The sequence below is a fragment of the Carcharodon carcharias genome, chromosome 13 (assembly GCF_017639515.1).
Source record: "Carcharodon carcharias isolate sCarCar2 chromosome 13, sCarCar2.pri, whole genome shotgun sequence".
Classification (NCBI taxonomy): domain Eukaryota; kingdom Metazoa; phylum Chordata; class Chondrichthyes; order Lamniformes; family Lamnidae; genus Carcharodon; species Carcharodon carcharias.
In genome coordinates, this window is record NC_054479.1 from 5866503 (window position 1) to 5893200 (window position 26698).

The 26698-nt window shown below is 44.7% G+C and overlaps 1 protein-coding gene across 1 annotated transcript; it reads left to right on the top strand.

Moving 5' to 3' along the window:
• LOC121285669 (C3a anaphylatoxin chemotactic receptor-like) lies at window positions 1–26099 on the top strand. The gene is made up of 5 exons (XM_041202326.1): window positions 1–100; window positions 15769–15848; window positions 17012–17902; window positions 20198–20260; window positions 25924–26099. Exons 3-5 carry the CDS (start codon window positions 17035–17037, stop codon window positions 26097–26099), a joined length of 1107 nt encoding a protein of 368 aa, XP_041058260.1. The 5' UTR covers window positions 1–100; window positions 15769–15848; window positions 17012–17034.
• The last annotated feature ends 599 nt before the right edge of the window (window positions 26100–26698 follow it).

The window sequence follows — 26698 nt, forward strand, 5'->3', positions numbered from 1 at the left end:
GAAAGGAATAAGTCAAGGGATGTACTGAAGGAGAAGGTTGATCTCTCAACCTTCAGCCAAATCGTGTTTTTGGCAACATCAAGAGCAGCAAAGATTGTTGGTGAGTGAACATTCAATCTGAGAATTGTAATTTTCGTCTCATTATTGTAACCATGCCTTGCATGTTCATTATATTCAGTGTTTGATCATGAACAAAGGGCAAGTCAGATCTTATGGCTTGGTGAGGAGCACTCTTATCTCTGAGTCAGATGGTTGTGGGTTCGTAGCCCCACTTGAAAGACTTCAGCACAAAATTCTTGGCTGACATTCCCACTTGAACACAGGGAGAGTTAATGATCCCACAGCATAACTGGAAAAAGAGCAAGGAGTTTTCGTAAAATCCTGGGACACCAGTCCACTAACAGCTCATCGCTGTGGTGGTGTCTTATGGTGACTGTGGTTTCAGTTGTATTTATAAAACAGTATTGACCACATTGCAGGAATTATAGAAACTTATAGCACAGAAGGAAGTCATTCAGCTCATTGTGCCTGTGCTGGCTCTTTGACAGAGTGCTCCGATTAGTCCCACTCCCCTGCCTTTTCCCCATAGACCTGCACATTTTTCTTTTATACTGTTTCCCCAATCCCCTAGTGAAAGTTATTATTGAATCTGCTTCCACTGCCCTTTCAGGCAGCACATTCCAGATCACAACAGCTCACTGAGTGAAATAAAAATCTCCTCATCTCCCCCGTTTGTTTGTCTACCATCTGAAATCTCAGTCATTTGGTGACATAGAACTTGGACCTTGCTTTGAAGAGAGACATGCTGCTGTAGCTTTTTTGACTTGCACTCATCAGGACAAAGGCAAGAATGCCAAATTTCAAACAATCGCAACAATTTATATCACAGGAGAAAAGGATGATGATTGGTTGGCAAGTTAAGTCTGAGGAGAAAACAAGGGGGAACTATAAAAAAAAGAGAAATGCTGGAAAAACTCAGCCGGTCTGACAGCATCTGTGGAGAGAGAAACAGAGTTAACATTTTGAGTCCGTATGACTCTTCAGAGCTACAGAGCAGTAGAAATGTGATGAAAATTATCCTGCTTTTGGGCGTTGGAACAGCTGAAGCTGGATAGAAGGCCAGCGATAGATGGGAGCAAAGGAGAGATTGACAAAAATGTCATGGGCAAAAAGACAAAGGGAGTGTGAATGGTAGTGGTAAGGGCTAAAGGAGGTGCTGATAGTGACACAAAGGTAAGAAAACAAAATGTGTTAATAGCAGAACCAGGGTCAGCCCTCTGTGAAAGAATAACATGGAACAAGCAACAGATGACCCTTTAGGGGGTGGGATGGGGGATGGGGGTGGTGGTTGGAGAAAAAGGATGGGAAAAGGGATGAAGAGGATAAAAAAGGGGATAAGACAATGAATAAATGAATAGAAATGAAAATAAGTGGATAAAAAGTAAAAAATAACGTAAAAATAAAAAAGGGGTAAAGGTAGAAGAGAGAGTTCATGGTCTGAAGTTGTTGAACTCAATATTCAGTCCGGAAGGCTGTTAAGTGCCTAGTCGGAAGAAGAGGTGCTGTTCCTCCAGTTTGCGTTGAGCTTCACTGGAACAATGCAGCAAGCCAAGGACAGACATGTGGACGTGAGAGCAGGGTGGAGTGTTAAAATGGCAAGTGACAGGGAGGTCTGGGTCATGCTTGTGGACAGATGTAAGGTGTTCCACAAAGCGGTCACCCAGTCTGCGTTTGTCTCCCCGATGTAGCTGAGACTGCATTGGGAGCAGTGAATGCAGTAGACCAAATTGAGGGAAGTACAAGTGCAGCACTGCTTCGTCTCATTATTGTAACCATGCCTTGCATGTTCATTATATTCAGTGTTTGATCATGAACAAAGGGCAAGTCAGATCTTATGGCTTGGTGAGGAGCACTCTTATCTCTGAGTCAGATGGTTGTGGGTTCGTAGCCCCACTTGAAAGACTTCAGCACAAAATTCTTGGCTGACATTCCCACTTGAACACAGGGAGAGTTAATGATCCCACAGCATAACTGGAAAAAGAGCAAGGAGTTTTCGTAAAATCCTGGGACACCAGTCCACTAACAGCTCATCGCTGTGGTGGTGTCTTATGGTGACTGTGGTTTCAGTTGTATTTATAAAACAGTATTGACCACATTGCAGGAATTATAGAAACTTATAGCACAGAAGGAAGTCATTCAGCTCATTGTGCCTGTGCTGGCTCTTTGACAGAGTGCTCCGATTAGTCCCACTCCCCTGCCTTTTCCCCATAGACCTGCACATTTTTCTTTTATACTGTTTCCCCAATCCCCTAGTGAAAGTTATTATTGAATCTGCTTCCACTGCCCTTTCAGGCAGCACATTCCAGATCACAACAGCTCACTGAGTGAAATAAAAATCTCCTCATCTCCCCCGTTTGTTTGTCTACCATCTGAAATCTCAGTCATTTGGTGACATAGAACTTGGACCTTGCTTTGAAGAGAGACATGCTGCTGTAGCTTTTTTGACTTGCACTCATCAGGACAAAGGCAAGAATGCCAAATTTCAAACAATCGCAACAATTTATATCACAGGAGAAAAGGATGATGATTGGTTGGCAAGTTAAGTCTGAGGAGAAAACAAGGGGGAACTATAAAAAAAAGAGAAATGCTGGAAAAACTCAGCCGGTCTGACAGCATCTGTGGAGAGAGAAACAGAGTTAACATTTTGAGTCCGTATGACTCTTCAGAGCTACAGAGCAGTAGAAATGTGATGAAAATTATCCTGCTTTTGGGCGTTGGAACAGCTGAAGCTGGATAGAAGGCCAGCGATAGATGGGAGCAAAGGAGAGATTGACAAAAATGTCATGGGCAAAAAGACAAAGGGAGTGCGAATGGTAGTGGTAAGGGCTAAAGGAGGTGCTGATAGTGACACAAAGGTAAGAAAACAAAATGTGTTAATAGCAGAACCAGGGTCAGCCCTCTGTGAAAGAACAACATGGAACAAGCAACAGATGACCCTTTAGGGGGTGGGATGGGGGATGGGGGTGGTGGTTGGAGAAAAAGGATGGGAAAAGGGATGAAGAGGATAAAAAAGGGGATAAGACAATGAATAAATGAATAGAAATGAAAATAAGTGGATAAAAAATAAAAAATAACGTAAAAATAAAAAAGGGGTAAAGGTAGAAGAGAGAGTTCATGGTCTGAAGTTGTTGAACTCAATATTCAGTCCGGAAGGCTGTTAAGTGCCTAGTCGGAAGAAGAGGTGCTGTTCCTCCAGTTTGCGTTGAGCTTCACTGGAACAATGCAGCAAGCCAAGGACAGACATGTGGACGTGAGAGCAGGGTGGAGTGTTAAAATGGCAAGTGACAGGGAGGTCTGGGTCATGCTTGTGGACAGATGTAAGGTGTTCCACAAAGCGGTCACCCAGTCTGCGTTTGTCTCCCCGATGTAGCTGAGACTGCATTGGGAGCAGTGAATGCAGTAGACCAAATTGAGGGAAGTGCAAGTGCAGCACTGCTTCACCTGAAAGGTGTGTTTGGGGGCTAGGATGGTGAAGATGGAGGAGATAGAGGGGCAGGTGTTGCACCTTCTGCAATTGAATGGGAAGGTGCCATGGGAAGGGAATGAGGTTTTGGGAGTGATGGAGGAGTGGACTAGAGTGTCATATTTAATGAATGTGTTATGGTCTGAAATTCTCCCCTCTTTGCTGAAGTTCAAAGTTAGTGATAATCACTGTCGAGCTGAAAGTTGTGCATTGACCAGCCTTTGGGTTAGATACAGCTCAATGTGTTTCTCGCATTACAAATTCTTTGTGCTGTGAACAGCCACCAGAATTTGTCCTGTGAAGCATCATTTCCTTATTACTTGCACATCTAGATTTACAACCATAACACATGAATGTGCACACACACGCAAACACGCCGGAACAAACACACACACAGATGTACAAACACACATATACGTGCACACTCACAGTTACTAACGCACAATCAAATAATTGCACATATATACTCACACATAAACACACACACACAATACACACTGTCACTGGGTCAAAATCCAGAAACTCCCTCCCTAACAGCATGGTGGGTGTACCTACACCACATGGACTGCAGCGGCTCAAGAAGGCAGCTCACCACCACCTTCTCAAGGGCAATGAGGGATGGGTAATAAATGCTGGTCCAGCCAGCGAAGCCCACATCCCATGAATGAATTTAAAAAATGCTCACATGTACACACTCACACACACACAAAAACACTCACTCACACACACTCACACAAATGCTCACAAACACACACACACTTGCTCACACTCACACAAACTCACTCACACATTCACACACACACACAAGGCTGGATTTTGTAAACCCCTCGAAACTTGCACCACCTCCCCACTCCCCTCGCTGGGCATGTTTTCAGTGTTGGGGTTGGCGGGGGGGGTATGGATCATGTAAAATACGAGGGGTGGCAAGCCCATCGCTTTCTTGGCCAAACCTCCGACCCAGTCCCCATAATTGGTGCCCACCGACCATTTTAAAAAAGTAATTAATGGGAGCTTGTTACCAAACCAAATGACCCATATTTCATACTGCCCACACCATACAACGGTTGGCATGGGCAGGCAGGGTGTGGGGAGACCGCTTTTGAACTAAAATATTTGTAAAGATGGGAAGGAAGGTGGGGCTCAGCATTAAGGGGGTTCCCTGTCTGCATCAACCCCCCCAACCCCCCACAAGATGTTAGCCCCCACTATGCGCCTCCGTGATTGACCTCCAAAACCCAGCTCCCACCATCCTCACCACCTCCCCCACCCACCGGCTGCTCGAATCCCTCCCCACCCGAAAAGGCCAGGCTTACCTGGCACCAGTGGCCATCTTCTCTGCTTTGCCAGCCTGCTTGCAGAACCAGCAGTGCCCACTACTCAGTTCTGGCCCTACTGGAACAAAACCAAAGACGGCTGGAAAAACTCAGCAGGTCTGACAGCATCTGCGAAGAGCAGCACAGTTAACGTTTCGAGTCTGTGTGACTCTTCAACAGAACTAAGGAAAAATAGAGAAGAGGTGAAATATAAGCTGGTTTAAGTGGGCGGAGGTAGAGCTGGATCGAGGGCCAGTGATAGATGGAGATAACCAAAAGATGTCATAGACAAAAGGACAAAGAGGTGTTGACGGTGGTGATCCAGTCCTACTCAGGCCCCTCCCACAACTTTTTCTCCGGTACATTGTTGATTACTTCAGTGCTACTTCATGCTCTCGTCTGGATCTGGAAAAATTTATTAATTTTGCTTCCAATTTCCACCCCTCCATCATTTTCACATGGTCCATCACTGACATTTTTCTCCCCTTCCTTGACCTCTCTGTCTCAATTTCTGGTGACAGACTGTCCACCAATATCCATTACAAGCCTACCGACTCCCACAGCTACATGGACTACAGCTCCTCACACCCCGCTTCCTGTAAGGACTCCATCCCATTCTCTCAGTTCCTTCGCCTCCGTCACATCTGTTCTGATGATGCCACTTTCAAAAACAGTTTCTCTGACATGTCTTCCTTCTTCCTTAACCGAGGTTTTCCACCCACGGTGGTTGACAGGGCCCTCAACCGTGTCCGGCCCATCTCCCGCGCATCTGCCCTCACACCTTCCTCTCCATCCCAGAACCATGATAGGGTCCCCCTTGTCCTCACTTATCACCCCACCAGCCTCCGCATTCAAAGGATTATCGTCTGCCATTTCCGCCAACTCCAGCATGATGCCACCACCAAACACATCTTCCCTTCAGCCCCCTGGCGGCATTTCGCAGGGATCGTTCCCTCCGTGACACCCTGGTCCACTTCTCCAACCGCCCCCCTACCCCTCAATCCCCTCCCATGGCACCTTCCCATGCAACCACAGAAGGTGCAACATCTGCACCTTTACTTCCCCCCTCCTCACCGTCCAAGGGCCCAAACACTCCTTTCAAGTGAAGCAGCATTTCTCTTGCACTTCCCTCAATTTAGTCTACTGCATTCGCTGCTCCCAATGCGGTTTCCTCTACATTGGAGAGACCAAATGCAGACTGGGTGACCGCTTTGCAGAACACCTTCGGTCTGTCTGCAAGCACGACCCAGACCTCCCTGTCGCTTGCCATTTCAACCCTCCACCCTGCTCTCATGCCCACATGTCTGTCCTTGGCTTGCTGCATTGTTCCAGTGAAGCTCAACGCAAACTGGAGGAACAGCACCTCATCTTCCGACTAGGCATTTTATAGCCTTCCGGACTGAATATTGAGTTCAACAACTTTAGATCATGAACTCTCTCCTCCATCCTCAACCGCTTTCCGATCCCCCCTTTTCCAATAATTTATATATTTTTCTTTTCCCACCTATTTCCATTATTTTTAAATGTATTTCCATCCATTGTTTTATCTCTACCTTTTAGCCTATTTCGATCCCTTCACCCCACCCCACCCCCACTAGGGCTATCTGTACCTTGCTCGTCCTGCTTTCTACCCTCAGTGCCCCATTAGCACATTCCTTAGCTAATATCACCATCATCAACACCCCTTTGTCTTTTTGTCTGACATCTTTTGGTTATCTCCATCTATCACAGGCCCTCTATCCAGCTCTACCTGTCCCACCCCCCCTTAAACAGCTTATATTTCACCTCTTTTCTATTTTTTCTTAGTTCTGTTGAAGAGTCATAAGGACTCAAAACGTTAACTGTGTTCCTCTCTGCAGATGCTGCCAGACCTGCTGAGCTTTTCCAGGTATTTTTGGCTTTGTTTCGGATTTCCAGCATCTGCAGTTTTTTGCTTTTATCTGGCCCTACTGGGATTGCTAGAGCCGCCAGCCAATCAGATTGAGTGGCTGCTCTAGAGGGCGGGACATCCTTCCATTGAGGGGCGGAAGTCTAACTCTCAGCCTGGTTACCACCTCCCACCCCCCACAGTGCATTATCGCTGCAAGGAGGGCTTTTTTTGGGTCTGCTGACTGCTGGCCAATCCTTGCAATGGATGGGGGTGGGGGGGTGGGGCTGGAGAAATCACCCTCTCCACCCCACCCCCACAGTAAGATTCCACCCATAACCTCACACTTGGATGTGGATACACACAAGGGCTCAAACATTTGGGGCTGTATTCCTGCTAATATTGGCAGTATTGTTAGGGCGCTATAGGGATATTTTAGATGAAGTGTTGCATCATCGTCTTCTTAAAATGATACTAAAATTAAAGCGCAGATGTTGAAAACCTGAAATAAAAACAGAAAATGCTGGAAAAACTCAGCAGGTCTGGCAGCATCTGTGGAGAGAGAAAGAGTCAATGTTTCGAGTCCGTATGACTCTTCTTCAAAACAAGATTTCTGATGTCCTGAAGTAGAATCATATTCAACTCAACACTGCTGAATATTTCCTGCATTTTCTGTTTTTATTTCAAATGATATTAAAATAGCTTGGGTTATAAAAAAAAATGTGGCTTAAACCTGCTGGAAATGAGGGCATGAAAATAGCATAAATTTTAAGGAGCTTTTCCAGCCTATTGCATGATGGCATAGAGTGAAAGAACATGGTAGGCAACACTATTAGTATTACTGATAGTAATGCTATTGTTCTTCCTACAATTCTTAAATGAAACTAAACCTCTCATTTTACTTATATAAAGCCGTTCACACAGTCTCCTGAGAGTGATCTGGTTACACTTAAAGTTAAACTGGCACCTGCTTGAGAGCGATTGCTAATGACTATATTGCCTTATCTGTGCAAAATACAGCTCGTCTGACACGTAGCTGAAATCTAAGTAAAGTGTGAGGAAGTAAAACTATGGTAAGTTGAAGCAACCGTTAATATTGGTGGTTTGAGATGTGTGGGAATCTACACAGAGTGGTGAATCAGTTGGGGTGTTTTGTAGGTCTTTATATCTTTCCTAGACTAAATTTTCACACAGTTTTACTTGCATTTTCTGTCACTGTTAAATGTGACTCTCATGTCATAATTTCTTTTTAATGCTTGGGTTGTGCACTGTGTAGGAGGGGAGTGCAGTCTGCATCTTGAAGTTGAAGCCCTTGTGTCTATTTGTGTTGCAATGCCAATGCTCGTGAGTGACTCTGGACTGTGCATATGGAGTCTACCCCCTTCGTTCTGAGCCCCTGTAACTCTCGACACCAGAGCTGTTTGTCTTGGGTGCATGTTTTCATGATAGAGAGGATTTACAGAAACTGAGCTGTACTGAAATCAGGAACTCATTTGCATTTATATCACAATTTTCACAACCTCAGGTTGTCCCAAATTGCTTTTCACAGCCAATTAATTATTCTGAAGTGGGGTTATTGTAAATTAAGTCAGTGCTGCAGTCCATTTGCACGCAGCAAACTCCTACAAACAGCAATGAGATAAATGGCCAGAGAACCTGTTGTTTGTTGGGGCTGGTTGACAGATGTAAATTGGATCTACTCTTCAAACAGTGCTGTGGGATCAGTTCCATCCACCTGAGAGAGAGGGAAGACAGGGCCTCAGTTTAACACATCACCCAAAAGGTCAAGGTTTGCAGGTTGCTAATCGAAAAACAGAATGATGAGGAGGTTGTAAATCTGAAATAAGGATAAGAAAATCCTGGAAATACTCAATAGGTCAGACAACATCTGTGGAGAGAGAAAAACAGAGTTGACATTTCAGATCAAGGACCTTTTATCAGTACTGGGAAAAGTTAGAGACGTAATCGTCTTTGAGTCAGGTGAGAGATGGTGGAATAATGGTAATGTCACTGGACTAGTATTCCAAAAGTCCAGATTAATGCTCCAGAGACCTGGGTTCAATTCCCACCACTGCAGCTGATGGAGTTTAAATTCAATTAATAAATCTGGAATATAAACACTAGCCCCAATAAAGGTGACCACGACAAACATCATTGATTGTTGGTAAAAACCCATCTGGTTCACTAATGCCCTTTAGGGAAGGAAATCAGCCATCCTTACCTGATCTGGCCTACATGTGACTCCAGACCCACAGTAATGTGGTTGACCCTGAACTGAAATGGCCCAAGCCACTCAAAAGGCTGGGGGTGTGGAGCGGAAGAGTTTATGGTCTGAAATTGTTGAACTCAGTGTTGAGTCTGGGAAGCCATGAAGACTCTCACTGAAAGATGAGGTGATGTTCCTCAAGCTTACATTCACTTTCACTGGAACAGAGATGTCAGTGTGAAAGCAAGGTGGGGAATTAATATGTCAGGCTATCGGAAGCTTGGGCTTATGCTTGCAGACTTTTCTGTTTTTGTGAGTGGTTTACTCATAGGCAATTTACCAAAGGCATAGTCTCTAGGGTGTGGAAATTAAGTGGGGGTTGGCTTAAGGTACAGTGAGTAACAGAGTCTAATAGATGTCGTGTAAACAAATTGTACATTTTAAGAACGTTAATGATGTCACTACGCACCAACTTTTGGCCAGATCTTCCCTACTGATGGGAGCGACTAACTCTTAATTCGATTTGTGTTACCACTGATCTGGGAGCCCTTGATGTTGACACCGGGTACAAAATATTCCATCCCTCATTACTGAGGATAGGAAAGTGAAAGGGGCAGGAGGGGCGAGGGGTAGGCAAGGGAGCTGCCAAGGAAGAAATTAACAGTCTCATCCATCGTTCTCCTGACCGGCATCCATAAACTCGATCTCAGCGAAAGGTTTGATGCCCGTATCCTAACTTGCACCGTCCTGTTCACCTATCACTGACATTGTTTTCTGGTCAAGCAACACATCAAATTTCAAATTTTCACTCTCCTGTTCAAATCCTTCCATGGCCTTGTCTTTCACCATCTCTGTAGCTTCATCCAACCTAAAGCCTTCCAAAATCTCTGTGTTCCTTCAATTCTGGCCAGGATTTCTTTTGCTTCATCATTGGTGACTGTGCCTTCAGCTGCCAAGAATTTAATCTCTGGAATTCTATCCCTAAGTCTCTCTGCCTCTCTACATCTCTTTCTCTCATCCTTTATGATACTCCTTAAAACCTAACTCTTTGACCAAGCCTTTGGCCATCTGCCCTAATATTTATTTAATAAAATCAGAACTTTTAAAAAATATTCTGCAGACTAGGTTGGAGCTGTGGATAGAGAAGTTTTGGGGATAAATATTGCCTGGTCCACCTGAGAAAACAGACAGTACTATCCCATCCAAATATAGCACCTCTGGCAGTGCAGCACCCCCTCAGTACTGCACTGGGAGTGTCAGCCTGGATCATGTGCTCAAGGTTCTGGAGTGGCTGTTGAACACTTACGTAGAAAGCCCAACAAGGGAGGGGGCAGTTCTGGACCTAATATTTGGAAATGAGCCTGGGCAGGTGGAAGGTACATCAGTAGGTGAGCATTTTGGAGATAGTGATTTAGGATAGTTATGGAAAGGGATAAGGTCGAGCCAGGAATAAAAGTTCTAAAGTTACTAAGGTGAGGTACAATTTGGCCCAAGTGGACTGGGAGCAGCTATTTGCAGATAAAACTGTGTCAGAGCAGTGGGAGGCATTCAAGGAGGAAATAGCGAGAGTACAGGGCAAATATGATCCCATAAAGAGAAAGGGGGGGGGTGGAGGAACCAAGTCTGGAGAACCCTGGATGTCAAGGGACATAAAGGTTAGGATTAAGAAGAAAAGAGAAGCTTACGGCAGATACCGAGGCTTAATATGGCAGAGTCCTTAGAGGAGTATAAAAAGTGCTGGGGGGAGCTTAAAAAGGAAATTAGGAAAGTTAAGACAGTTCATGAAAAGGCATTAGTGGGTAGAATAAAGGAAAACCCAAAGGGTTTTTTTTAGGTATATAAAGAGCAAGAGAATATCGAGGAAAAGATTAGGGCCAATTAGGGACCATAGAGGTTATGTGCGTGTGGACCCGGAAGACATGGGTACAGTCCTCAATGAATACTTTGCGTCAGTCTTCACAATGGAAAAGGACGAAGCAGATATAGACATCAAGGTGAGGGACTGTGAAATAATAGAGGAAATTAACATAGAGAGAGAGGAGGTACTATAGGGTTTAACGGCCTTAAAAGTGGATAAATCTGCAGGCCCGGTGAGATGTATCCAAGGCTGTTGAGGGAGGCAAGGGAAGAGATACCAAGGCCCCTGGCAGTAATTTTCAAATCCTCTCTGGCCACAGGCAAGGTGCTAGAAGACTGGAGGACTGCTAACGTTGTCCCATTATTAAAAAAGGCAGGAAGGGATAGACCAGGGGCAGGATTTCCCCCCCATTAATTAGTTCAATGACTCTGTCAATGGCCTCAATTGGCCAATGACAGGTCGGCGGGCCCGCAGCTGATTCTGCTGAGACTCCGCCTACCGGAAAATTTAAATGTGGCGCGGTGATGTCGGGAGTTCCGCCTGATGTCACCGTGCATCATTTTACACATCGGCAAGTGGGCCCCAACCCCCTGCTCACCGACCAGGAAATCCTGTCCCAGGAAATTACAGGCCAGTCAGTTTAACCTCAGTTTTGGGGAAGTTACTAGAAAGAATTCTAAGGGACAGAATATATCTGCACTTGGAGAGACATGGATTAATCAAGAATATTCAGCTTGGATTTGTTAAGGGAAGGTCGTGTTTGACAAATTTGATCAAATTTTTTGAGGAGGTAACCAGGAGTGTTGATGAGGGTAATGCATTTGATGTGGTCTACATGGACTTTAACAAGGCTTTTGACAAGGTCCCTCATGGCAGACTAGTCAAGAACATAAGAGCACATGGGATCCAAGGCAAAGTGGCAAGTTGGATCCAAAATTGGCTGAGAGGCAGGAAGCAGAGGGTGATGTAGAGGGATGTTTTTGTGACTGGAGATCTGTTTCCAGTGGAGTTCCGCAGAACTTGGTGCTGGGGTCCTTGCTGTTTGTGGTGTACATAAATGATTTGGACTTAAATGTAGGGGGTATGATCAAGAAGTTCGCAGATGACAGGAAAATTGGTAGGGTGGTAAATAGTGAGGAGGATAACTCTAAACTGCAGGAGGATATCAATGGACTGGTCAGGTGGGCAGAGCAGTGGCAAATGGAATTCAAACCGGCAAAATGTGAGGTAATACACTTGGGGAAGGTTAACAAAGCAAGGGATTACACTATGAATGGTAGGACCCTGGAAAGTACTGAAGATTAGAGGGACCTTGCTGTGCATATCCACAGATCCCTGAAGGTAGCAGGGCAGGTAGATAAGGTGGTTAAGCATGGCATTTGGGATACTTGCCTTTATTAGCTGAGGGTACAAGAGTAGGGAGATTATGTTGGAACTGTATAAAACTCTGGTTAGACCACAACTGGAGTACTGCGTGCAGTTCTGGTCACCACATCATAGGAAGGATGTGATTGCACTGGAGAGGGTGCAGAGGAGATTCACCAGGATGCTGCCTGGGCTGGAGGGTCTGAGCTATGAGGAAAGATTAGATAGGACGGGGTTGTTTCCCTTGGAGCAGCGAAGGTTGAGAGGGGACCTGATAGAGGTGTATAAGATTATGAGGGGCATAGATAGGGTGGGTAGGAAGGCACTTCTTCCATTAGTGGAGGGGTCAATAACCAGGGAGCATTGATTTAAGGTAAGAGATAGAAGGCTAAGAGGGGAGTTGAGAAGAAATGTTTTCACCCAGAGGGTGGTGGGAGTCTGGAACTCACTGCCTGAAAGGGTGATTGAATCTGAAACTCTCATAACATTTAAGAAGTATTTAGATATTCACTTGTATTGCCTTAGCCTCCAGGGCTATGGGCCAAGTGCTGGAAAATGAGATTAGTGTAGTCAGGTCTTTGTTCACTGGCACAGACACGATGGGACGAATGGCCTCCTTCTATGCTGTAAACATCAATGAGTTCACTGAATCACAACTGAGACTGAGGGAGAACTTGGAAGAAGATTCCTAGAAACAAATTAACACAAATCAAATTAGCTCCTAATCATAACCAAACTATTCCTATTGTTTTTTTTATTCATTCATGGGATGTGGGTGTCGCTGGCTGGGCCAGTATTTATTGCCTATCCCTAATTGCCCCTTGATAAGGTAGTGGTGAGCTGCAGTCCATGAACTACTGCTGTCCCTGTGGTGTAGGTACACCATCAGTGCTGTTCGGGAGGTAGTTCCAGGATTTTGACCCAGCGACAGTGAAGGAACGGCGATATATTTCTAAGTTTTGAACAGCAGCTGTTGGTAATGATTTGGCAGTTGCCATTCACACCTCCTCCACACCCAACTTTGGTTCCTTACTTTGGCCACATTACCATCCCTCCTTCTGCCTTGCACCATCATCCCTTTAGTCATTTATTCTCTCCTGCCCTGAAACTATCAGTCCTCACTGGCTTCTTCCCTTTTTCTGCTTCTGTGCCAGTGTAAGAGTCAATATTCTTTTAGGGGAGATGGTGGCATGGTGGTAACCTCACTGTACGAGGAATGCAGAGGCCCAGGTTTATGATCTGGGACATGGGTTCAAACCTTGACAGCTGGAGGAATTTAAATTCAATCAATTAATTTTAAACATCTGGAACTCAAAGCTAGGCTCTGGTGACCTTCAATTGTCATAAAAATTCATCTGGTTTACTAACATCCCTTAGGGAAGGAAATTTGTGGCCCTTACCTCCATGTGACTCCAGACCTACAGCAATTCTCTAAGCACAAGGTACTTAGATGCAGCAGTTAGGGATGGGCAGCAAATGCTGGCTCCACCAGTGATGTCCACATCCCATGAAAGAATGAAAAATACAGCAGAGGAGGACATTTGGCCCATCCAATCCTTGCTGGTGTCTGTAGAGCAATCCATTCAATCCCATTGCCCTGCTCTATTCCAGAAGCTCTGCAGGTTTATTTCCTACACATTCCTATCCCATTCCCTTTGAACTCATTGATTATCTTCACTTCCATCACCCGGGTAGGCAGAGAGTTTCAGGTCATTACCACTTACTGCATAAAAAAAGGTTCTTCCTCACATTCCCCAAGTATCTCTTGCGCAAACCTTAAATCTGTGTCCCCTAGACCATGTAATATCAGCTTATGGGAATGGTTTTTCCTTGCCTACCTTATCTAAACCTATAATAATCTTGTACATCTCTATCAAATCTCTCAATCTGCTTTGCTCCAAGGAGAACAACCCCAGCTTCTCTAGACCTAACCTTGTAACTAAAATTCCTCACCTCGGAACCTCCTCTGTACCTTCTCAAGCACGCTCACATCCTCCCTGAAGTGTGCGGACCAGAACTGGACTCAATACTCTAGTACTGACCTACCCAGAGCTTAATACATTTTCAGCATAACTTCCCTGCTCTTGTACTCGGCCTCTATTTATGACATCTTAGATCCCGTTTGCTTTGCTAACCACTCTCTCAATATGTCCTGCTACCTTTAAAGATCAATGCACATGAAACTCAGGTCTCTCTGTCCTTACACACTCTTTAGAATTGTGCCATGAAGTCTATATTGGCTATCCCTATCTATTCTGCTAAAATATATCATCTCACCTTTCTCTGTATTAAATTTGATCTGCCACTTGTCTGCCCATTCTGCTAGCCTATCTATGTTGTGTTGCAGTCATTTGGTTTTGCCCACACTGTTTGCCACACCACCAAGTTTGGTATCATCGGCAAGTTTTCAAATTTTACTCTGTATTCCAATATCTAAGTCATTCATATTTATCAAAAAAGCAGTGGTCCTAGCACTGATCCTTGGGGAACACCACTGTCTACTATCCTCCAGTCTGAAAAACAACCATCTACCATGATTCATTGTTTTCTGTCCTTAAACCAATTTTTTTATCCAGGTTGACCCTCCTATTCCATAAGCCTCAATTTTGTTAACCAGTCTTCCTTGCGGTGCTTTGTCAAACACTTTCTTAAAATCTATATAAACAACATCCACCACATTCCCTTCATCAACCTTCTCTGTTACTTCATCAAAAAATTCAATTAGTCAAGCACGATCTGCCTCTCCCTAATTAACTCAAACCTCTCAAAGTGTATCTTAATTTTTCCTGATTATTGTTTCTAAAGCCTTACCCATCACTGATGTTAAACTGACCGGCCTGTATTTACTAGGAATGTCCTTACACCCTTTCTTGAATAAGGGCGTCTTATTTGCCACTCTCCAATCCTCTGGCGCCTCCCTCATGTCTAGGGAAGATTGGTAGATAATGGCAAACCCTCCCTCTATCTCCACTGTCACTTCCTTTAGCAACCTGAGATGGAAGTCATCCAGACCAGGCGACTTATCCATTCTAGGCAGTGTTTCTAATGCATTCTGCCTCTCATTTTTCACCCCATCCATTACCTCTATCATCTCCCCTTCTACCAATATTTTATCAGTATCCTCTTGCTTAGTAATCCTTGATACAAAGTATTCATTAAGTATTGTAGCCTTACCTTTTGTCTCTAAGCATATATCACTCCCTTTGTCCCTGACTCTTACTACCCACTTACTATTTACATGCTAGATGATGATTTTTGGGTTCCCTTTTATGTTAACTGACATCCTTTTCTCACACTTTCTCTTTGCCAGTCTTATTTTCCTCTTCACTTCCCCTCTCAACTTATTGTATTTGACCTGGTTCTTGGTTGAAGAATTCACCTCACATATATCATACATACGCACTCTTAGTTTCAACATCATCTCTATCTCCCTTATCATCCAAGGAATCCTGGTTTTGGTTCTCTTCCCTTTCACCCCCTGTTGGAATGTACCTAGCCTGTACCTGAAGCATCTCCTTAAAGACCACCCGTTGTTTTGTTACAGTGCTTGTTTAAAACCTGCTAAATCTCTAACTTTCCCAGGTTGTAACAAGAGATCATTGACCTGAACCATTATTTCTGTTTCTCTCTCCACAGCTGCTTAGTCTTACCAGCACTTCCTGCTTTTTATGAAAAATTTAATAATCAAGCCTACAGATTGCACATTCGATTTTTCAGTGAGTTTTTATGCATTTTCTTTTTAAATGTCATATTTTCCCTTGTAACTTGCTTTTTTGGCAGGAGTGCTTGGTGGGCTGACAGTCCTCCACCTAGAGCTGTCAGAATGCTAATTTTCTGAGCATTTTGCTGTATGTTGCTCTCTTGGCATAGATACTTGAAAGCAGCTTCTGGAAGATTCCAGTGGCCAGCTCGAGTGCATCGAAACATCAGCCTTTTGGTGTTTTGCTGATTGTGGCTTCATTCCATTGTCTGCACACACTTGAGCAGTTTAAGGTGGTGCTGTTCTCTTTTTGAGGTCAACTTGATGCTCACAGTGCGAGATATCAGTACCTGGGAAATAAACCATCTTACACTCAGTACCAATATCAAAGAAAGAACATGTACTTACAGGATGCTGCTATGTGTCTACCTCTCACAGCTGTTTGTTAGACTTCATAGTATTGCACGGTACTTTACAGCTCTGAAACAGGCCATTTGGCCCAACTAGTCCATTCTGGTGTTTATGCTGCACATGAGCCTCCTCCCACTCTGATCTAACTATTCCTTTCTCCCTCATACGTTTATCTAGCTTCCGCTTAAATGTATCTATACTATTCACCTCAGCCACTCCCGATGGTAATGAGTTCCTCATTCTCACCCCTCTTTGGGTGAAAAAGTTTCTTCTGAATTCCAGATTGGATTAATTAGTGACTATCATATATTGATGGCCTGTGGTTCTGGACTTCCCCACAAGTGAAAGCATATTTTCTGCAGCTACTCAAATCAAAGCCTTATGTAATTTAAAGACCTGTATTAGGTCACCCCTTAGCCTTCTCTTTTCTAAAGAAAAAAGTCCCAGCCTGTTTGATCTCCCCTTACCTCCCATTTCTGGTATCATCCATGTAAATCATTACTGGACCTTTGCCAGTGCCTCTATATCCCCTCTGCAATTCAGAAACCAAAATGGTGAACTCTTAGGTATCAACAAGTGTAACATAACTTTCCTGCTTTTTAAGTCTACCCATTTAAAAATGAACTCCTGTGTTTGAATTGTTTTTATTTAATGGTCTTAGTAACCTGCATCACTACTTTTAGTGATGTGTCTATCTGTGTCCTTGTATTTGGTCACTTATTTGTTTAGTAATGTGAATATATTGACAATATATTGTTTGTTTCACAGGAAGACAGATACGGTCGTTAAAGATGTCTTATACTCCGAAGCTTGATGATGATTATTTAGCTCTGTTTGCCTACACAGCATACTTTCCCACTATACCAGATGATGAGGAGGTGTTTCTTGCCCCTCTGCTGATTTTCTGTGTCATCTGTCTGCTGGGAATTTCAGGAAACTCGCTGGTCATGTGGATCGCAGGAAAAGCAGTGAGGAAGTCAGTCAGCATGATATGGCTTATGCACTTATCAACGGCAGACTTAATCTTCACGGCCATGTTACCCTTTTCCATCGCTCACTTGGCCCTGAAGACTCATTGGCCGTTTGGAAGCTTCATGTGCAAATTGCTCAGCTTCGTCAACCACCTAAACATGTTTGTTAGTGTCTTCACACTGGCTGTGATCAGCCTCGATAGGTGTTTCTCAGTCATGTCGCCTGTTTGGCATCAAAACGAAAGAACGGTTAATTTTGCCAAAGTAGTTTCTCTGTTCATATGGATATTGGCTGCAATCGCCAGCTATCCATATTTCCTGATCCGTGGGACTGAAGAAGACAAATTCAATAGGAAGACATACTGTTCCTACAGTGAGGGTGTGGACATCAGTGGCTTTATTGTGGTGAGATTTGTCCTGGCTTTCCTTATCCCGTTTATTACCATTGCTGTCTGCTACAGCATCATCACCTTTAAGGTGAGACGTCGGTGGAAGAATGCCTCAGCCAAATCGTGCAAGATCACCAGCATGATTATTGTGGCGTTCTTCTTTTGTTGGGTACCCTTCCACGTGCTAAGCATTATACATGCCACATCTGATGAGGACTTTAGAATCTGGCTCCCCATAGTCACCAGTCTGGCCTATGCCAACAGCTGCATCAATCCCATCCTTTACGTATTCACTGGCCGTGGATCTATCTTTCAGTTCAAGAAGAGGATCCAGATGGCACTGAGAGCATTCCATGAGGAGATAAGTTACAGTGGATCTCGGTCTGAGAGTAGACCAAACAGAGTCACGGTCTAAAGGAGACTTCAGTAAAGATGTTTGTCTTTAGGCCTGGTGTGACGTGGCTGAGTTGTCCCTCTTTGATGTTCTGGTACATGTGTCAGGATGTCCCGGAGGGAACGGTCCCTATGGAATGCTGACGGGGGGTGAGGGGTAGATATGTTTGGTGGTGGCATCATGCTGGAATTGGCAGTTGTACTGGTGTTTATGCTTCAAATGAGCCTTCCCCCACCCTCTTCATCTCACCTTATCAGCATTCCTTATGATTCCTTTCTCCCTCATGTGTTTACCCAACTTCCCCTTAGATGTGTCTGCACTATTCACCTCAGCGAACACCTCTGGCAGTGAGTTCCACATTCTCACCACTCTTAGGGTGAAGAAGGTTCTCCTGAATTGCCAATCTGAGTTCTTGGTGACAATCTTATATTAATTACCTCTACCTAAAACATTATTAATATTATTATTGACAATCAAACCAGCCACACTGGTGAAGCTGCTACATTGAAAAGCTTCAGTTATGAATTGAAATTACAAACTGACATGTACCAGATGGAGAAGTTACTAACCCAGTTAAAAGTATGTACAGTGGTGTTTGGGATCATTCCAAGGACTATAGTGTTTTATACTGTCGCTTTGAGCATTTGGGAAGCTGCATATATTAAAATGCTGTGTAGCTGTCTAAATATTCAAGACTGCTAGCTAGACAGTTATCATAATATTCAATTTGCTGAAAATGCACATTCAATGATGATGGAATGATTTCATATTGTAACTTGACTTTTTGTGGGACATGGCAAAATGGATTTGAAATATCGGAACTTGTCGCACCTTAGGCACAGTGTCTCATGTAAACTTAGCAACCGCCAGAGGTTATGACATGATGCTAGATTTTCGAGGTCCCTGGTCAGTAGTGGGGTGCTCACTTAGTGTGTGCCAACCTTGTGAAATCGAGCAGCGGGCCCACCATTTCCTGACACCCGGTCATGGCATATTGCCAAATTCCAGGGTTTGGCAAGTTGACCCTGTGAAGTTTCCTGCTAATTTACTCTTTTAGGTATTGTTCAGCGATGGGAGAGGGGGGTTGAGCAGGTTGACAATCAGAGGGATGTTTGTCTCATGCTGAGAAATGAAACCACACTGCAGCAAAACGTGACACTGCCGATGATTAGGGAGGGGAATTCTTCTCTCGGGGGAAAGCAGAAGATTTTGGATCGGATTAGTGTTGTGATACCATTACTGCTCCACCAATCCCATCACGATGTCTGTGTTCACAAACCAGGTGAAATGATTTGCAAGCCTCTTTAGTGAGATGGTGTATGCTGGCAGATGCTGTATTTACATAATCAGTCCTGTCCTTAATCTCATGTTGTGTAGTCCTTAGGCTGCAGTCACGTTCTGAATAAGTAGTCATTGTATGTTTACATTGTAGGTGTTCAAATATCGGGACCTGCCTGTCAAATCATTTTTGCCGACTTAATAAACTCCTTCTTGCTGAATGTGGTTGGTGTGTCATGTTCTCAACATGTTATTTCATTGTAAAAATTCAATAGTCTGATATGGTACATTGACACTGCAACACCTCACAACCCGGATGCTGGAGAACTTATATAAGTGGTGGAAAATGTCAGCATTAAACAGTGCAAACCACAATGCACAACTTTGTTTACTATTCAACCCATCCAAAATTCTGCTCCCTGTACCTAATTTGCAGCAATTTCCATTAATCCTTTGCCCTCTTTGCTCGTTGACCTACATTGGCTCCTGGTCCTGGGGAGAATTTTAAAATTTTCATCCTTGCGTTCACATCCCTTCATGGCCTTACTCCCTCCCCTTCTCTGTAACCTCCTCCAGCCAATTCTACAGCTCTCCCTACCTCTGTACCCTCCTCCAGCACCTAAAACTTTCCAAGACCTTTGCACTCCGCTATTCCTGATTTCATGCGCATCCCAATTTCCATCACTTCACCAGAGTTTTCATCTGTGATTAAGTGTATTCCTGGAGGTTCCATCACATGACTTGCCCCCACGCTCCAGCCATTAGTCAGGCAACACGCCCATCCTTGTGACATACGGCTTTCCTACACCAACTGGAAAGCAAAAAGACTCATTACCCAGTTGGATGATGCTTGACTGTCAGCCAAATAGCCTTTTCTTCCCATTTTCAATATTTTTAAGTTTGGTAAAGAGAAATGTTTAAGGAGAATTTAAAAAAAAACTATCCTGTTTAGGATTTTTCTCCAGGGTTGCCGTTGCACACACCAGTGTCCTGGAAATTGATCTTCAATTCCTGGAGACTTCAGGCCAATCCTGGAAGGTTGGCAACCCCCATACTTTTTAAATATTCATTCAAGGGATGTGGACATCACTGGTTAGGCAAGTATTTATTACCCATTGCTAGTTGCCCTTGAGAAGGTGGTGGTGAGCTGCCTTCTTGAACAGCTGCAGTCTATGTGGTGTAGGTACACCCACAGTGCTATTAGGGAGGGTGCTCCAGGATTTTGACCCAGTGACAGTGAAGGAATGGTAATATATTTCCAAGTCAGGATGGTGTGTGGCTTGGAGGGGAACTTCCAGGTGGTGGTGTTCCCATGTGTTTGCTGCGCTAGGTGGTAGAGGTCATGGATTTGAAAGATGCTGTCTGAGGAGCTGTGGTGAGTATACATTTCACCATTGATTTGCTTTGGCCCTAAACTCTGGAATTCCCTCCATAAACCTCTTTACCGCTCTCTCCTGCTTTAAAATATTCCTTCGAGCCAAACTTTTTGACCTAATCACCTGCCCTAATGTCTTTCTTTGACTGGTAATCACTTGTGTGAAGCATCTTACTGGGCATTTAAATACATTAAAGCTGCTTTATAACTGCAAATTCTTGTTTTATTTTGACAATCATTTACCTGTGTTCCTGGAGTGGTGCTTTATGCTGGGGTACAGGCACCAGCTGTCTTCGAATATCCTTCCCAAATGACATAGCTGTAAGCTGCAACTGTTGATCAAGGCTGTTAAATCCTGGCGTAGAATGCCATAGTTCAACACAACACACTCCAGGATATTCGAAGACAGCTGGTGCCTGTACCCCAGGACTCAATCACATAACACCATAAGACATAGGAGCAGAAATTAGGCCATTCGGCCCATCGAGCCTGCTCCGCCATTCAATCCTGGCTGGTAAGTTTCTCAACCCCATTCTCCCGCCTTCTCCCCGTAATCTTTGATCCCTTTACCAATCAAGAACCTATCTATCTCGGTCTTAAATACACTCAATGACCTGGCCTCCACAGCCTTCTGTGGCAATGAATTCCATAGATTCACCACTCTCTGGCTAAAGAAGTTTCTCCTCATCTCTGTTCTAAAAGGTCGTCCCTTTACTCTGAGGCTGTGCCCTCGGGTCCTAGTCTCTCCTACTAATGGAAACATCTTCCCCACGTCCACTCTATCCAGGCCTTTCAGTATTCTGTAAGTTTCAATCAGATCCCCCCTCATTCTTCTAAACTCCATCGAGTATAGACCCAGAGTCCTCAAACATTCCTCATATGTTAAGCCTTTCATTCCTGGGATGGTTCTCGTGAACCTCCTCTGGACCCTCTCCAGGGCCAGAACATCCTTCCTGAGATACGGGGCCCAAAATTGCTCACAATATTCTAAATGTGGTCTGACCAGAGCCTTATAAAGCCTCAGCAGCACATCCCTGCTTTTATATTCTAGCCCTCTCGAAATAAATGCCAACATGGCATTTGCCTTCCTAACTACCAACTCAACCTGCAAGTTAACCTTAAGAGAATCCTGGACTAGGACTCCCAAGTCCCTTTGCACTCCAGATTTCTGAATTCTCTCCCCATTTAGAAAATAGTCTATGCCTCTATTCTTCCTACCAAAGTGCATGACCTCACATTGTTTTCCATCTGCCACTTCTTTGCCCATTCTCCTAAACTGTCCAAATCCTTCTGCAGCCTCCCCGCCTCCTCAATACTACCTGTCCCTCCACCTATCTTTGTAACTGAAGCTGGTGCTCCAATGTAATCCTAAAAAAGTGTTCTGTCATTGACAGCACTCCCTTTCTGATGAGGTGTTGACTGGAGGTCCTCATCTGCTTGCTCAATTGCAAGGGAGAGATTCCATTAGCACGGAATTCTCTATGTAAGGCTCATTGGGTGACACTCCTGCCAATAAGCAAGAAGGTTGGGGGTTCAAGTGCCACTTCAAAATCTTTGTTCTCATAATCCAGGCTGACACTGCCACTGCAGTACTGATGGAGTGCTACACTGTCAGATGTGCTGTCTTTTTGATGAGACTTTAAAGCTGAGGCCCTGCCTGCCCTCCTAGGTGGATCCCATGGCACTATTGTGACAAACAGCCGGGGGCTTCTCCTGCATCCTGGTCAGCATTCCTACCTTAACCAGCACCATCAAGTAAATTTGATTAACTGACCCTTCATTTCATTGTATTGCTGTGTGCAAATCGACAGCTGCATTTTCTACATTACAACAGTGACTACCCACCGCCCCCCCCACAAAGGTCTTTGTAAAGTGCTTTGAGAAAGCTGGCAGTCATACAAAGCAATATATAAATGCAAGTCTTTTTTTTCATTTTGCCTATATAACAACAGAGATTAAACTCCAAAAGTTATTGACCGTACATGACACTCTGAGGTGACCCGAGGACATGCATAACCTAATAAAAGCACTTAACTCGCAGCTAGACTGACTCAGGAGCAGGACCCTGACTGAGTCAGTGGGTATCTCAGCAATGTAGCACCTGCTCCAATTCATAGCAATGATGTAGCAGATTTCTAATATTATAACCCAGAAGAGAGGGTTCATGATGTTAAACTGTAATTTACATGGAGAGGCAAATGAAATGAGTTAGTGTCTATCTTATCTCTCATTGGACACTCACGAGAGCTTTCAAAACGCTCAAAGAAGGAAACTGAGAAGTGTTCCTGATTACTTGGCTCTCAATCTAATGCTATTAAAGTTTAATGTGGCCCTGGTGCTGTCAGTCCACAGATCTGCTTGGAAGCCAGAAGCCAGCGGAAGAGGTGGATTGACAGCCCCACCGTGTGGTGCTGGGGAATGTCTCATGGAGATTTCTGTGTGAATCGTATCCCACAGATCTAAACAAACAACTGGGCATGTTTACAGGTCTCCATGCAGTTTGAGTTTGACCTAATTTGCATCATTGGTGTTGTGGACACAGCACTTGTGGTCCAGGGCCAATACTTATCTGTTATCCAGCATTGCTGGAACCATGTTATCAGCTGGAGACCAGGTGATAATTTCAGGTCAAAAACAAAAACAGACTTACCTGGAAAAACTCAGCAGGTCTGGCAGCATCGGCGGAGAAGAAAAGAGTTGAAGTTTCGAGTCCTCATGACCTTTCAACAGAACTAGGTGAATCCAAGGAAGGGGTGAAATATAAGCTGGTTTAAGGTGTCGTTGTGGGGGAGGGGGGCTGTTGTTGGGGGAGAGAAGTGGAGGGGGGTGGTGTGAGGTTGTAGGAACAAACAAGCAGTGATAGAAGCAGATCATCAAAAGATGTCACAGACAACAGAACAAAAGAACACAGAGGTGTTGAAGTTGCTGATATTATCTAACCGAATGTGCTAATTAAGAATGGATGGTAGGGCACTCAAGGTATAGCTCTAGTGGGGGTGGGGGGAGCATAAAAGATTTAAAAATATTTAAAAATAATGGAAATAGGTGGGAAGAGAAAAATCTATATAATTTATTGGAAAAAACAAAAGGAAGGGGGAAGAAACAGAAAGGGGGTGGGGATGGAAGAGGGAGTTCAAGACCTAAAGTTGTTGAATTCAATATTCAGTCCGGAAGGCTGTAAAGTGCCTAGTCGGAAGATGAGGTGTTATTCCTCCAGTTTGCGTTGGGCTTCACTGGAACAATGCAGCAAGCCAAGGACAGACATGTGGGCAAGAGAGCAGGGTGGAGTGTTAAAATGGCAAGCGACAGGGAGGTTTGGGTCACTCTTGCGGACAGACCACAGGTGTGCTGCAAAGCGGTCGCCCAGTTTACGTTTGGTCTCTCCAATGTAGAGGAGACCACATTGGGAGCAACAAATGCAGTAGACTAAGTTGGGGGAAATGCAAGTGAAAGGCTGCTTCACTTGAAAGGAGTGTTTGGGCCCTTGGACGGTGAGGAGAGAGGAAGTGAAGGGGCAGGTGTTGCATCTTTTGCGTGGGCATGGGGTGGTGCCATAGGTGGGGTAGAGGAGTAGGGGTGATGGAGGAGTGGACCAGGGTGTCCCGGAGGGAGCAATCCCTATGGAATGCCGACAGAGGGGGTGAAGGGAAGATGCGTTTGGTGGTGGCATCATGCTGGAGTTGGCGGAAATGGCGGAGGATGATCCTTTGAATGCGGAGGCTGGTGGGGTGATAAGTGAGGACAAGGAGGACCCTATCATGTTTCTGGGAGGGAGGAGAAGGCGTGAGGGCGGATGCGCTGGAGATGGGCCGGACACGGTTGAAGGCCCTGTCAACGAGCATGGGTGGAAAACCTCGGTTAAGGAAGAAGGAGGACATGTCAGAGGAACTGTTTTTGAAGGTAGCATCATCGGAACAGATGCGACGGAGGCGAAGGAACTGAGAGAATGGGATGGAGTCCTTACAGGAAGCGGGTTGTGAGGAGCTGTAGTCGAGGTAGCTGTGGGAGTTGGCAGGCTTGTAATGGAGATAAAAACAAAAAAACTGCGGATGCTGGAAATCCAAAACAAAAACAAAAACAGAATTACCTGGAAAAACTCAGCAGGTCTGGCAGCATCGGCGGAGAAGAAAAGAGTTGACGTTTCGAGTCCTCATGACCCTTCGACAGAACTTGAGTTCAAGTCCAAGAAAGAGTTGGAATATAAGCTGGTTTAAGGTGTGTGTGTGGGGGGCGGGGAGAGAGAGAGAGAGAGAAGTGGAGTGAGTCCCTACAACCACACCCCCACTCCACTTCTCTCTCTCTCTCTCTCTCCGCCCCCCACACACACACCTTAAACCAGCTTATATTTCAACTCTTTCTTGGACTCGAACTCAAGTTCTGTCGAAGGGTCATGAGGACTCAAAACATCAACTCTTTTCTTCTCCGCCGATGCTGCCAGACCTGCTGAGTTTTTCCAGGTAATTCTGTTTTTGTTTTTGTTTTGGCTTGTAATGGATATTGGTGGACAGTCTATCACCAGAGATTGAGACAGCAAGGTCAAGGAAGGGAAGGGAAGTGTCAGAGATGGACCACGTGAAAATGATGGAGGGGTGGAGAAACTACTCCCTCTGGTGGGGAAGGGGAGACCAGAATGAAGGGGCGGAAACTTAAAATTCGAGTCAAGCCGTTCAGGGGTGATGTCAGGAAACATTTCTTAGCACAAAGGGGAGTGGGAATCTGGGACTGTCTCCCTCAAAATGTTTCTGAGGCTGGGAGTCAATTGAAAATTTCAAAACGGAGATTGGTAGATTTTTGTTGGGTAAGGTGATTAGGGCTATGAAACAAATGAGGGTAGATGGAGTTGAGGTAGAGATTTGCCATATTTGAATTGAATGGTGGAATGGGCTCAAGGGGCTGAACGGCCTCTTCCTGTTCCTAGATTTCATCTTGAAAAACAAAATGCCATCTTCTTCTCTCTAATCCTGAAATCCTGTGTGCTTTATTTAGAACTGAGACTGAACTGCCAAACAGTTTCTTTTGTTCTTTTGTCTGTGACATCTTTTGATTATCTGCTCCTATCACTGCTTGCTTGTCCCTACAACCACACCAACCCACCCCCCAACTTCTCTTCTCCCCCCCCACCTTAAACCAGCTTATATTTCACCCCTCTCCTTATATTCGCTCAGTTCTGTGGAAGGGTCATGAGGACTCGAAACATCAACTCTTTTCTTCGCCGATGCTGCCAGACCTGCTGAGTTTTTCCAGGTAATTCTGTTTTTGTTTTGGATTTCCAGCATCCGCAGTTGTTGGTTTTTATGCCAAACAGTTATCACTTGTGGTCTGCTCTCTCACCACACGAGTGTGCTGTGAATCTGCAGTTGGCTCACTGCCTTGTGCTACTCCAACCTTCCTGACAACAAAGGAGGAATTTTACACTTCAGTGCCCTTAGCACAGAGCAATGCACAGTAGCAACATTCATCAGGACCTGTGGATCAGCCTACCTGATTCATGGCCCATGCAAATAAACACAAAGCTAGCTAATTGATAGTTGTGTGGCTCAGTGTGCAGCACCCTTAGCTCTGAGTCACTAGGTCATGGTCTCGCTCCAGGGACTTGAATAGCTAGGCTGACACTTGCAGTGCAATATTGAGAGTGATGCACAGTTGGAGTTGCTGCCCCTTATGCAAGATGTCAAACCAAAGCCCTGTCTGTAAGAAGATGAGAGGAAGATAAGGAGCAGGGGAAGACCATGTGGTAAATTGAGCCTGCTTTACCATTCAATACAGCTAGTCTGCCTCAACTCAACTTTCCCGCCTGCTCCCCATCTCACTTGATTCCCTGAGAAACCAACAATCTATCGATCTCAGTCTTGAATATATTCAGGTGAACTTAGAAAATCCTGCCACATTATTTTGAAGACGAGTTCTGCAGTGTCCTGGCCAATATCGATCCCTCGACCAGCACTGGAAACAGGTTATCTTGGTCATTATCTCAGTGTTGTTTGTGGGAGCTTGCTATGCACAGATTGGCTGCAGCATTTCCCTCCTTCACAACAGTGACTGTGTTGC

What these genes read in the sequence shown, in the direction of transcription:
- LOC121285669 (XM_041202326.1), top strand. Translation starts at nt 17,035, where the DNA reads ATGTCTTATACTCCGAAGCTTGATGATGATTATTTAGCTCTGTTTGCC. An exon ending in CCTTTACGTATTCACTGGCC is followed by an intron (nt 17,903 to 20,197) that starts GTGGATCTATCT and finishes GAAATGTTTAAG; the next exon opens with GAGAATTTAAAAAAAAACTA. An exon ending in GGTTGCCGTTGCACACACCA is followed by an intron (nt 20,261 to 25,923) that starts GTGTCCTGGAAA and finishes TTGGATTTCCAG; the next exon opens with CATCCGCAGTTGTTGGTTTT.